The sequence below is a fragment of the Manihot esculenta genome, chromosome 14, assembly GCF_001659605.2.
Source record: "Manihot esculenta cultivar AM560-2 chromosome 14, M.esculenta_v8, whole genome shotgun sequence".
Lineage (NCBI taxonomy): Eukaryota > Viridiplantae > Streptophyta > Magnoliopsida > Malpighiales > Euphorbiaceae > Manihot > Manihot esculenta.
The window spans coordinates 19,968,272-19,982,070 of NC_035174.2; the positions used below are offsets into that span (position 1 = coordinate 19,968,272).

At 35.1% G+C, this 13,799-nt stretch overlaps 1 protein-coding gene across 1 annotated transcript; it reads right to left on the reverse strand.

Annotated features, from left to right (window-relative positions):
- Positions 1 to 6,513: 6,513 nt before the first annotated feature.
- Positions 6,514 to 12,339, reverse strand: LOC110630807 (BTB/POZ domain and ankyrin repeat-containing protein NPR1). Its single transcript, XM_021778394.2, has 2 exons — positions 11,464 to 12,339; positions 6,514 to 7,383 (listed from the first exon to the last, which is right to left on the reverse strand). The coding sequence occupies exons 1-2, from the start codon at positions 12,106 to 12,108 to the stop codon at positions 6,694 to 6,696; spliced, it is 1,335 nt and encodes a 444-aa protein (XP_021634086.1). The 5' UTR covers positions 12,109 to 12,339; the 3' UTR covers positions 6,514 to 6,693.
- Between the last annotated feature and the right edge of the window lie 1,460 nt (positions 12,340 to 13,799).

The window sequence follows — 13,799 nt, forward strand, 5'->3', positions numbered from 1 at the left end:
TCTAATTTGAAAGGGAGAACAAAATGAAGAATCCGAACGAGTGAACAAAAGGGAGAGAATGAAATGAAGAAGTCAAAGTGAAGAATCCTTCGACTCGGAAATTAGGCCTGTGCAATCGGTCGGTTCGGTTCCGAACCGAACCGAACCGAAAAAACCGAAAACCGAAATGTTAAAATTTTAAAAACCGAAAAAACCGATTATGATGATATAACCGAACCGAATCGAACCGATAAAAATCGGTTCGGTTCGGTTCGGTTCGGTTCAAACCGAAATCTACGATTAAGTTTTATTCCATATATATATATATGTATTTTTCTTTTAAGGCAGAACTCTCTCTCTCTCTTTTTCTTTTAAGGCAGAACTCTCTCTCTCTCTCTCTCTCTCTCTCTCTCCCTCCCTCCCTCCCTCGCTCGCTCGAGCGCTCGCGCTCGAGCTCGCGCTCTCGCTCTCGCTCGCGCTCGCTCTCGAGCTCGCGCTCTCGCTCTCGCTCGCGCTCGCTCTCTCGCTCTCTCTCTCTCTCTCTCTTATACTTTTACTTTTTTCTTTTCGAGGATAGAGAGGTTGAAAGAGAAGGTGGAGGAGTTCTTTGGCTGTGAATATGAGCTATTCGTGGAATTCACTGGTTTGATTAGGTGGGTTTTGTGTTTCTTTTTCTCTTTAGTCTAATGCTACTGATCCTGATACCCACCGAAATTTGTTGGGTATCAGAGGGGGAGGGGGAGGGGGAGGGGGAGGGGAGGGGGAGGGCTTGGGCTTGGGATTAGAACCGAAATCGGTTATTCGGTTTGATCGGTTATTTAACACGTTTAAACCGAACCGAACCGAAAACCGAATAATTTCAAATATACTAACCGAATCAAACCGATCATTCCGATTAACCGAACCGAAAAACCGAAATTAATCGGTTCGGTTCGGTTTTTCGGTTTAAACCGAAATCTGCACAGGCCTATCGGAAATAGAGGGACGAGGTTCAATGTTTACAAGAAAGTACTCTACGATAAGGGATTCATTTATCTCTACATGCAAGCAGCTAGAATTAGGCCGGTGCATATTTCGGTTTAAACCGAAAAACCGAACCGAACCGATTAATTTCGATTTTTCGGTTCGGTTAATCGGAATGATCGGTTTGATTCAGTTAATATATTTAAAATTATTCGATTTTCGGTTCGGTTCGGTTTAAACGTATTAAATAACCGATCAAACCGAAATAACCGATTTCGTGGCTAATCCCAAGCCCAAGCCCGAGCCCTCCCCCTCCCCCTTTGATACCCAACCCTTTCGGCCCAGGCGTTCGCCTCCCCCCTCTGAGAGTGTACCAATGGCCCCATCCCAAATGTGAAACTTCTGGTACCGCGATAGATGCACCGGCCTGATCACTAGAACGAGCACCGGACCGGGTCTCTCCGCTTCCGTGGCCTGACCCACCAGCACGCTCCGGATACAATATTCTGTGATCCTTCCCAATCTCAATGTGAATTCTGTTTCGCTCACCGACCGGACTAGTAGCCTCTTCATACCGTAGAAGCAGGACTGGTTTCGATTCCGGCACTGGGTCCGAGCTAAGCGGTTTAGGAACAGGTGCCAGGTGCGAAGGGTCTAAGCGTATCTCCTGGATTTCCTTGGAGACGCTGGGGATTGTGGAATTATTGATAGATGACTTGAATTTAGATTGTGCGGCAGTATTGTTATTCTTGTTGCGTTTAAAAGTGAACCAGAGAGAAATAAGGAACAGAACAAGAACTATGGCAGCCCCAACACAGATACCAAGAACTATGGCAGATTTCGGTTTGAATCGAACCGAACCGAACCGAACTGATTTTTATCGGTTCGGTTCGGTTCGGTTATATCATCATAATCGGTTTTTTCGGTTTTTAAAATTTTAACACTTCGGTTTTCGGTTTTTTCGGTTCGGTTCGGTTCGGAACCGAACCGACCGATTGCACAGGCCTAGCTAGAATCGATAATGGCAGCCAACAGTGCTTCATCCTCCACAGATAAAACAGCTCGAATATATTACCCGATTCACCTAGAATTTTCTGCATGAAGATTTTATTATTGCCAGTTGAAGAAAGTATGTTGTTTTTTTAGTTTAACTTACTTTGAACTGAAGATGTGATTCTTATTATATGGGTTGTCTTTGATATGAAAAAAATTGTGATTTCTTCTTATGGTACGATGATGAGCTAGTTCTTGGATCAAGAGACAGGTGTGTTTTTAATGTCATATTTGACAAAATGGAGAAGGTTCAAGCTGTATTATCAAACAAAGAACAACAAGAGATTGAGCTAGAAAGGGAGTTGAAATTTGTAGAGTCAAAGATGATGAACAAGAAGGAAAAAGTGTTAAAATTTAAGAAAGACAAGTGCTTCTTACGATCTATAATCCATAAAATGCAAGCTAATCAATGGAAAATGAGAATCGTTTTGGTTGCTTCATATTTGTTATGTTCTTTTTATTTATTAATGTAATGAAGTAGTTCCTTAAATTGATCAATAGGATAAACATAGATAGTTTCTCTTTATTGTTTATTAATGCAAACTGATCAATAGTTCCTTTTTATTATGAATATATCAATAGTTTCTATTTGTCATCGGTAATATTCTTTATTTGAGTATGTGATGCGTATTCTTGATAGTATATGAATATTTTCAATAATTTCAATTGAAGTTACTGTGCAACTAATAAAATAACGTTAGTCTATTTAAATTAACAACATTGTGGCAAAAAAAAAAAGAATTCTTTCATTCAATTTGATGATACAAAATAGTCCACATCCATCAAAATGACCAATATACCAATTAACAAAATAACAGTATTCCAAACTAACAAAATAATCACACTGCTCCACTTCCATAGTAACAAAATAACAATAAAGTGTATAAATACCTAGCTAGTTCATTTACAAAATATAAGTCAAGTGTAACAAAATAAATCATTTTTCATCATCTTATCCCTCTAGATGCACTTCTTCTTGCCTTTTCTTGATACTCCAATAAACTGTTCAAGTTGAGATGATATTAGTTCACTTAGAGCTTGAGATCCAATTGGTTGAATGGTCTGTTGATCATTAATAATTATACTAGTATTTGCCCTTCTTGCTGTCTGTGCCGTTGAAGATGGTCCACAAACAATTCTCACATTTCTGTCACATGTGCTGCATGAAAATTAAGTTCATTCACTTTTTATTAAATTATTTATAGTGGCAAAATTAAACAATAGAGTTTTAAATACAAACTTAGTATACCCGTGCATAAATAATTCATGTTTCATCATTAACCAAAACACCATGACATAGATAATCACCATTGGCATAATACGATATTAATTCCAAAGAGACAAGTTACCATTCTTCTATCTCTTGAAACCATATTCCTTGAAGGTGCAATATGTTGGTGCCCTTATATAGCAACTTCACTTATTTGTTTCTTTGGTCTTCCTCTTTTTCTCTACATTAATAAATAATTATACCTTAATTTTAAAGTAACAAAATAATAAACTAACTGGCAGTATAATATTATACCTTTGGGGGCTTTTCGACAAATAGTTTGTCCTTATGTGGACATCCTCTTTTGTTGTATCCAGTTTGAAGACACCATTGGCATGTCATCTCTATTCCTTTGCTTACTCTACTTTTTCTATTAGTTTTATCTTCATGACCGTCTCTTTTTATGCTCTTTTTCGTCTTCCAGGCATTTTTTGTACTCAAGTGGCAAAATTTGTGTATCTTTTACTTGTGGCCACATATTCATTCCATTTAATGGTTCAACAACATACTTATAGATCTATGTACTAATCTTTTGTAAAATAATGATCAATATGCAACTCTACGTCATGCTTCATATAGAAAATATAAGCCAAATCATGTACACAAGGTATACCATATAGATTCCAAACTCTACATGAATAAGTTTTATCCATCAAACGCATCAAATACATATCAAAATCAGAATAATAGCAAAGCAACTTAAAAATTATATGTTAAATATATATAAATATATGAATTTAAAACTAACCTTTTATTAGTCAATCCAAGGCCAGTTATAATGTTAATGTCTTCAAAAAATTTTTCAAGAAATCATTTCCAACTGAATTTATTTTCTCCTTCCACCACACACCATGATATTGGAATCATATGATTGTTTCCATCTCTTGCAACTGCACTAAGTAATGCGCTGCCAATATCAGTCTTTAGAAAACAGCCATCCAAACAATTTTTTTTTTTCACATTTATGGAGCCAGACTATTGGATCTTCAATGTCGTCATAGGCAAGGAAGTCAAGTTTAGTGTATTGTGGTATTGTTCCTGTTCTGATCTCAATTCTGGTGTCAGTTCTGTCTCCCTGAGTTTTTGGAATGTTATTATTGCTCGTCTCCTTCAGATTCTGGCTCATAGGTTCGTGGGGGACTATTGAATAGCTCTTTATATTGGCGCGATAGTTGCTTTAACTAGGCTTCAAGTTTTGATTCTATCTGTGCTATTCTGGCCTCCATGCTCAACTCTGCTGCAACTACTCTAGCTTTGATCACAGCGTGAGACTCTTGGAAGAGAGCGCTTAATTGTTCTCTCGAGTTGGAATCGCCTGTTTGTTAGGCTTTGATACCAAGTTATTGTGTTCTCGTACAAGGGATCTTGTCACAGGGTGATGAACAGTATAATCAGCCTCAAAGATTGATGCCTTCCCTTTACTACAGTTTCTTCCCCATGAGGAACCTACAATGGATGTTATAGGATTCGTCAAAGAGAGCCTTAAACCTAGACGCGTTAATGAAGGGAGAGAGTCATAAACCTCTAGAATTGTGGAATGAATTTTAGCTTGTTTTATTTCTGTCAACAATGCGCTTTAAATAGAGATTACTTTTTGCTGTAAAAGGAAACACAAGAATTCTGCCAAAATGCAAGCATATCACATTACATAATTCTTGGCATAATCAAGCCCTTAATTAGAGAAATTGTGCTGATTTATTGGGATTAGATTGCTGCTAGTTGCATCTTTGATAGTTGCCATAGTTTCATTGATTCCTTCCTGTTGTTTCTGCTTTGAATTGCGCCTTCCATAAGCTCTTCCTACAAAGGTATCAGTACCGGTCATTCCGTTGTGAAACTCTTTTGCAACTCTCTCTTGTCCAATAGGCTTCGTACTTGAAGCCACAAAAATTAAGTACCAAATCCAAAAATTACTTCAATTTATTATTTCATGCGTGTCATGCTCACAGCTCACCTGAGAAATGAAACCAATCATTTTCATCCCAATCATGATTTGGTTGAGAGGCCAAATGGTCTGTTCATATATATATATGTAGATATAGGATCCTTGTGTAAATCATTAGACCATTGCAGTGGGATTCGCTCGACGGTTTTTCCCTACGTGCTATGAAGCTCTTGATAAATTCATGGAAGATGACCTTTCTGATTTGTTTTAGCATGAAAGGGGCAGCCCTGAAGAACAGAGATTGAGAAAGATGCGCTTTTTAAGGCTCAAAGAGGATTTGATGGAGGCCTTTAATAGGGATAAGGCTGAGTTTATGTGTGGTGTTTCGAATTTGAAATTTATAATATAAAATTAGAAGTTTAGTAATTTTTTTCTTGTTTTTCTTTATTTTATATTATGTGAAAAGAGGAGTCAGAATCTTGTTTGCTTTGTTAGAATTTTAATAGCTACATTCATTTCAGGAAGTAGATCTATTGAAATCATGCCTGAAGATGGAATTTAAAAAAAAAAAAAAAAGTTTCGAAATTGAAATGCTAAACTAAAAATTCTTAATTAATATTAAATATATAGAAGAATGAGAGAGACGACAAATGTATTTATTATGCGAAGTTCTAAAATTATTTATTATGAGCAGTTTTTTAGTGAGTGTTTCTCTGAAGTATGACCAGATGATGGAAGGTTAATTTGAGCTTTTAATAGTACAAAATGAAATTAGTGAAATAAAAGTTCGTCTATTGATTATATTAAGAGAGCAAATCACGCAAATTTATTCGTCGTTTTGAATATTTTGCCATGAAAAAGTTACTATTTAATTTTTAAAAAAATTTACTAATTAATTTCTCAATTTTAAAAATAATTAAAAATATATTTAACATTTTAAAAAATCTATTAATTAATCATTTTATTAATCGTATCTATTAAATATTTTACTATTTAATTTTTATAATTTTAAAAAATTTATTAATTATTCCCTAATATTTTTTAAAATTTTACTAATTAATCACTTCATAAGAAGGATTTAGACATTTTTATAATATTTAACAGCTAAAAATAATAGAATGATCACTTTTTAAAACGTTAGAAATATTTTAATATATTTTTTAAAATTAAAAAATTAATTAGTGAATTTTTTTTATATCGTAGAGACTAAATAGTAATTTTTTTATTTAATTTCATTTTAAACCACCAAACACCAAGGTGACTATTGGATTCTCTAAAAGCTTTGTGATTTTGATCATTAGAAAGGTTAGCCTGTGAAAGATTATACAATGCAATTGTTATTCCAATGTAAGATCAGTGCATGGAATCACAAGCCAATTATAGAATAACACACAAGCAAGAAAGATAATTAATTAGTTTAAAGGAAAAAAAAAAATTTGACACATAAATAAAATAAGGTTTCATTGAACCCTCTTACATAAAAATGTCCTATTTCCATTGATTTGTCCTTCCATGCAAGATACTTGCGCGTTATTAATTTCTCCTAGCTTAAGACGTTTCCCTGCATTGCTCTCTCCAGGATGTCTATGCATAGTCGGTCTTTATAAGTCGTTTCCTGACACTGCTCGATTTTAGATTGATAATTTTTTTGCCTGGTCAATCTTTTGCAGATGGTAATAGCACTTCTCCCATCCAATGTTAAGTCTGAAACACAAGCTCCTTTTCCTAGGAGATACATAATAATTGATGGTTCTTTTCGCATGGCTGCAATATGAAGAGCTGTGAAACCTTGCGAATTTCTAAGGTTGATATCAAAGGAAAAACAGTTAAGCACCTCACACACCAATTTGCGGTCACAATATGCAACAGCATAATGAAGAGCCTTGGTATCATCTATTGTTAAATCAAGGTCTTCAAGGAGGAGAAGATGTACCAACTCAACATCATCAAAGTCCAATGCCTTGTGTATTCTCCTAATAATCTTTTCATGCAAGGAGTCCATTGCCACAGAGATCTGTTGAGCATCAGACATAGGCTCTTTACGATAGAATTCGATTATTTTTGGAAGATCACCGGGAAGCATCTTCTGTATTGAGATGTTATCAAGATTTGAACTTGCTATTCTCTGTATACATTGATTTTCAAGTTCATCTGAGTCGCAATGAAAGGCAGCCACAAGTATTGGGATTACGTCCTCTACATAAGCCCTATAAGCAAAGCTAGAAAGGCGTCTCTACAAAAACATATGGGATTATCAAATTACTACAATTTATCTCACGACTCATCTAATAAAGTTTACATAATTCATTAATCAGCACTCAAGAGGATCGATCACAGAGGTATGTTGTGCTAATAAAAGACCAGACCTTTAATTAGTATGGTAATATTCTATAGAAAAAATTACTATGTAGTTTTTGTGATATAAAATATTTATTAATTAGTTTTTAATTTTTTAAAAAATACATTAAAACATTATTTAAATTTTAAAAGTTTACTAATAAATTATCCAAAAATTTAAAATATTCAAAAATTAAATAGTGAATATTTTTATAAAATAAAATCAAGAAATCAATTAAATTCTTAATTGTTTTGGAAAATTAAATAGCGGACATTTTTACAAAACAAAACAAAGGAATAAACTAAATATTTAACTATTAAAATTAATATAATAATTAATTCATAGATTTTAAAAAAAATTAATGTAAAATCCCTGAATTTTAATGAAATTCACTGTTAAATTCTTATAATTCTTAGTTCTAATTAAAATATATCTCATAATTTTAAAATAGAACTATTGGTTTCCTCTCTAAAAGACTGTTAATTACTTTAATTAATTTTATGTGAAATGTCTGAAATAGACTTCATCTATCCTCTAATTTGCAATGTTACTCTCCCTCCAACCCTTGCAATTCTATACCAATTTCAACCTAATTCAATCCACCATTCCCCTCTTCAAATAATTCTTAAAATCAATAAATCTCCCAACCAAATAACAACTAACACTACCAAGAACATCTCTTCTAATAGAAGGAGAAATTTCATTTTAATCCAATTATAATTTACAAAATACAATCCATCGATATTGTAATACCCGTCTAAGTTCCAGCGTCAGAATTCCAACCCTCCGATGGAATCTCCGTTGGAATCTGAAATCTCGAGACTGGATTCTCTTAAAAGGGTAAAATAAGGTTTTTATAAAATGTATTTTGAATATTTTAAGGTTTTAAGAAAGGAAGAAAAGAGTTTTTGAAAGAAAAAAGTTTAGGAAGGGAAAAGCTAGGTTCTGCTGCCGAATCTTATGTTCGGCCGCCGAACATGGTGCTGCCGCGGGAGCTCTCCTTTCGGCCCCCAAAGGTAGTCTGGCCAGCCACCTATAAGAGGCCTCCAGTCCGAAAATGGGAGAGTTTTCTCTTTCCATTTTCGGGCAAAGGTGAATTCTTGCCCTCCCTTGGATGATTTTATATTTTTCCTTCAAATCTTTCAAATTTTCATGAGTATTTCTCTTGTTTTGAAGTTTTAAGCTTAAATCCAAGATTTTGAAGTTTGGAGACCCTTTCTCCTCAACTCTAAGCTTATGTCGCATCTACCTTAGATCTTCAAGAGGTATGTATAGATCATTGCCTTTTTCTATGTTTTAAGTAAGTTTTAAAAGGGGTTAAGGGCTAAAGATGCATGAAATGGGTAGATCTAATGATATAGGGTTTGAGTTGTGTTTTTGATGAATGTATGCTTCCTCTTGTGTTTTATTATTGTTTGTTGGGGTTTAGGCTAGTTTGTATACCCCTTATGCATAATGGAGTGAGTATGCATGTTTTGAGGTGTTGGGTGAGAGGATTTGAGAGTTTTGGGGCTGAAATGCATGAGGAATAATCGGGTTCTACCGTTCTGGAGAACCCAAGTTCAGCCGCCGAAGCAGGGCTCAACCGCCGAACCTGCATGGGAGGCTGCCTTTTGGCCATCTAACATGCCCTCGAAAGCATGCACTTTTGGATCTATAAGGGAGTTTCGGCCCCCGAACCCGCCCCCAAAAGTCCCTGACATTCGGATCTGTGGAGGACCTTCGGCCGCCGAACCTACCCCCCGAAGGACCTTGACTTTCGGATCTGTAAAGGACCTTCGGCCGCCGAACCTGCCGCCGAAAGTCCTCTACCCAGCCTTCCTTTGCTTGTTTTATATGCATGTTATATGATGTTTTAGGGAGTTTTTGGGTAGTTGTTTAAAGTCTTGTTAGAGTTATGTTTGGTCCTTCATTTGTGTCCACCTGTATAGGATCGGACTAGGGAGACCGTAGAGGCCTTCAGTGAGCTAGCTGCGTTTTTGTTAGGCAAGTGCCAGCCAGAGGTGAGTAAAACTAAATTAATCTCTTATTTTTAAGTAATCAAGCTTTTTGAGCACGTTCATGCATCACGAATGTCATGTTATGTAATAGGTTGTTTGCATTAGAATTCACGAATATGATGCATTGCACATTTACTATTGTTGTGGATGGATATTGGATGACCCACTAACCCTCGAGCAGGTTATGATATGATACGGATACGGATACGGAAGACCAGGGCCACCCATTCTACGCTCCCTGGCACTACGTAAGGAAAACACCAGGGCTGCCCATTCTACGCCCCTGGCACAGTTGGATATGTTATGTTATGTTTAAGAGGAAGTCCCGAGGACCTCCGTCGAGGGCCGAACATTATTTGGAATATGTAGAGGGTTACTGGTGACAAATCCATCCTTGATGTGTATCATTTGTGTTGTGATGCATTTCATGAGATCACATGTTTATTAAATTATTTTTATATTCTGCTCACTAAACCCTTGTAGCTTATCCCTTTCCCCTAACCCCAGGTTTGCAGGATTGAAGATAGCGTGGGAGAGTCAGTTAATGGTTGGTATAGTTTAATGTAATAGAATAGTAGTTGATATATACTATGTAATGGATTAGATTTGTGCTTTGCCCTAGTTTATGTTTTGGAAAATCTCAATGAACATGATTATATTGTAAAAGTTTTTATGATGAGTTATGCTAAACTAAACTTGATATATGTGATGTTGACCATACTAGAGCATTTGACGAGGGCTCTAGTATGGGATTTTATGTATACAGTTTATGATGTATGCACAGGTCGAGTTTAGTATATTAAATATTTAAATTTTTAATGAAAATGTATGATCATATATGAGATTTTTATCAGGTACACAGGATGTATAGTAGACTTGCTACGGGTTCTGGCGACCTTATAAGTCGATCTGAATTCTAACGCCGTTAGCGGTCCGGTTTCCGGGTCGTTATAGTCTTAAGGTAAAATAACATAAATTGCTCACACAGAATAGCAATCAAAATTGAGAAATAATCGCCGCTTGAATTTGAGGCCAGCGACGATCTCTGAGATGGGATGGAGAGGAGCTTTCGAGGGAGATGATGTTGCAACTACCGATGAAGGCCAACGGTTGACTGAGAGTGAGACAGAATGGAGAGGAGCTTTCGAGGGAGATGAAGTTGCAATGGCCGATGTAGGCCAACAACGGTCTGCACGAGATGAAGAGGAGTTTTCAAGGGAGATGATGTTACAATGACCGATAAGCGACGGTTGGCTGAGAGTGAGACGGGATGGAGAGGAGCTTTTGAGGAAGATGATGTCCAACTAGAGTCGGGTGAGAGTGAGACAAGATGGAGAGGAGCTTTCAAGGGAAATGATGTTGAAATGAATGATGAAGACCAGCACGGTCAGCTGAGAGTGAGAAGGAATGGAGAGGAGCTATCAAGGGAGAGGATGTTGCAATGTCGATGAAAGCCAACGACGATCAGTAGAGAATAAGATGGGATGGAGGAGCCATCGGTGAGTGAGTGAAAGTGAAAGAGAACTCCGGAATAAAAAGAGAAGAGACGATGTAGGGATTCAAGGAAGCATATGCATAGTGGAAATGTCAATAATAGAAGAGAGAAAAAGGAGGTGGAGAAGAAGGATGAGAGGGAAAAGGATGTGGTCTTAGCAAATAAATCTGAGGATGGTTTTGTTATTTCTTAATACTCTCTCTCTTTCCTTTGGCTAACGATGATTATATTAGTAGACTAACGGAATATTTAGCAGCATGACCCAATAATTTTAGGCATTGTAATTAGAGTTAAGAATTATAAAGATTTAGTAATAAATTTTATTAAAATCTTAGGATTCTATAATAATTTTTTAGATTTTTTAAAATTTTAAAAACATTTTAATATATTTTTTAAAATTAAAAAATAAAGTAAAAAGAAAAATTCCCTGTTTTATAATTTTATTTTATGCTAATACTCAAATATAAGGAAGGTACTGACCTGGAAAAGTGCAACCAGCTTTGGTACCTTGAATATGGCAGAGGCATACAGCAAATCAACTGCAAAATCAATTGCAGGTCCACAGGCATCATGAGCACATTCACTATCAACACAAGTAGAAATCTCCAATGGAGGTGGATTGAGTTTTTCAGTATACAAGTAGCTCAAGAAAACCAAGAATGCTTCATATCCAATCTTTCCAAAAGGTATTAGATCATTCAACAGGTACTTTTTTTTCCCAGGTAACTCTTTTAGCTTGAAGAGGTCATGGAAAATTTTGCTCCTTTCAGCTAGAATACCCAGGTTAATGCCAACGGGAATTCCCTCAATAACAATCTCAGCATCATCATTATCCAAACTCACCTCAGAGATTGATGCATAAGAAAATGCAGTGGATGTGTTTTGGCTAGGCCTTGCCTCAGAGACTGATGAGGAGGTGGATCTGTGTTGGATGCTCAAACGATTTGATGCATGAGAAGATGAAATAGAAATGTTTTGACTAGGCTTGGCCTCAGAGCCTGAGAAGGAGGATATGCTTTGGCTAATTGAATCGGTGAATTCATCAGAAGATGAAGTAAAGCTAGAAGATGAAGGAAAGGCAACTGGTGCAGATGATGGCTCATAAGTAAAGTAAAATTCATTCATTGATATAGAAAACCCAGGAAAAATTTTTTAAAAAAGAAAAAAAAAAAAACAGCAGAAAACCTTGAATAGCGAAACCAGATCTCTCCAAGATATGCCACAAGAAGCACCACATATATTAGAACTGAGAGTCTTAACTGTGTTTCCCCGAAACTTACAAATTTCTTGCTTTCAAAGACCAGCAGAAATTTTCAAGAAGTTTCCTTCTCATATCATTATTGACCCACGAGAGCATCTATTCCTTTTCCATCGTCAAGGTAACTTAAATTTCAAGTTTTGTCATGCGCGTTGCCTTTTTTTTGCCGGTTGTCATCAGCTTTTCTTTTTTCTTTATATTATATATATTTTTTTCCCTTAAAACCTGCAATGCTGGTTATTTTTTTATTAATCCAAAATCTTTAACATGTTATTATTATTTAAATTTACAAATTTTAGTATAATTATATCTAACTTTACAACTCAAATTGAAGAATATGTGTCGACACTGACACAGCAAAATCATAAAATTTGTTTTATTATTTTTTATTTCACTTAGATTATATCTATTTATAAAAAAAATAAATTAAACCTTTCATTATTTTATGATTCAATCCAAATTTTTAAAAGTTTGCATGACTTAACTTAAAATTTTTAAATTTATACCCTTTTATTACTAGTTCAAATAACCCCATTATTATTTTTCATTATCATTTGATTTGGTACAAGAACCACAATAAATTTTCTTCCCAAAGCATGTATCAAAAGGCCAATGTCACTCAAAAAGCAAGCAGGCAAGCAAAATCACACTAAATAGGTTACCAAAGTTATAAATTCATAGATACTAGACATTTTTCTTTTAAGGATAATTGAACTTAAAAAATTAAATGTTTTGGTGATTTTATCTAAATATTTTAAATTTGATAATTTAATTTAAAATTAAAAGATTTTAAATAAATTTTATCTTAATTTAAAATTAGGATTGAGAAAGTGCTTTTTATGACATGGTATATGCCTTTTTTCTACATTATTCTATACTATAATAAATGTTAAAATTTATTAAATTTAATAAATTATTTTTAATATAATAAGCAACTTAATTCTTTTAATTTAATTCAACTGAAAATCCAATTGGTACCGACTAGTGGATAAGAGATTATGCGAATACAAACATAATGGAATTTGTTAGACTATATTCTCTAATGACAACTTTATTCCAGAAAGACTCGACTGACTCAGGAGAGGGTGAGTTTTAGTATTCTGAGCATCGAGTGTTATGATCTCTTGGTCTTCGTTTTTATGGTGAGACTTCTGCGATCTTATATCATAATTTATTAGGATCTTACCACACGATCCTGTCCTATAGTGACAACTCATAATTTACTTTGAGCAATTATTATATCGTATCAAAGGTCTCCCACTGGTTTTCAACTCTTCATATTCAAATGTTCATAGTTGTATTCACGATCTTGAACATGTAACATGCCTGAATCGATTCTCCATACTAACATCTCTTGCCTGTTTATGGACATAGATGACGATTGCCTTATTTCTCGAGCCGCATTTAATCTTGCTGTTGAAATTACAGTATAAAAATCCTTCTTCTTCTCCGATTACCACTTATGATCTCAATTGTTCTATTCTCTTTGAAAAAGACTCGACCACCCATTCTCCTACTCTTGCATTTTCTTAAGGTAATTCTTATTTTTTTTTTTCGA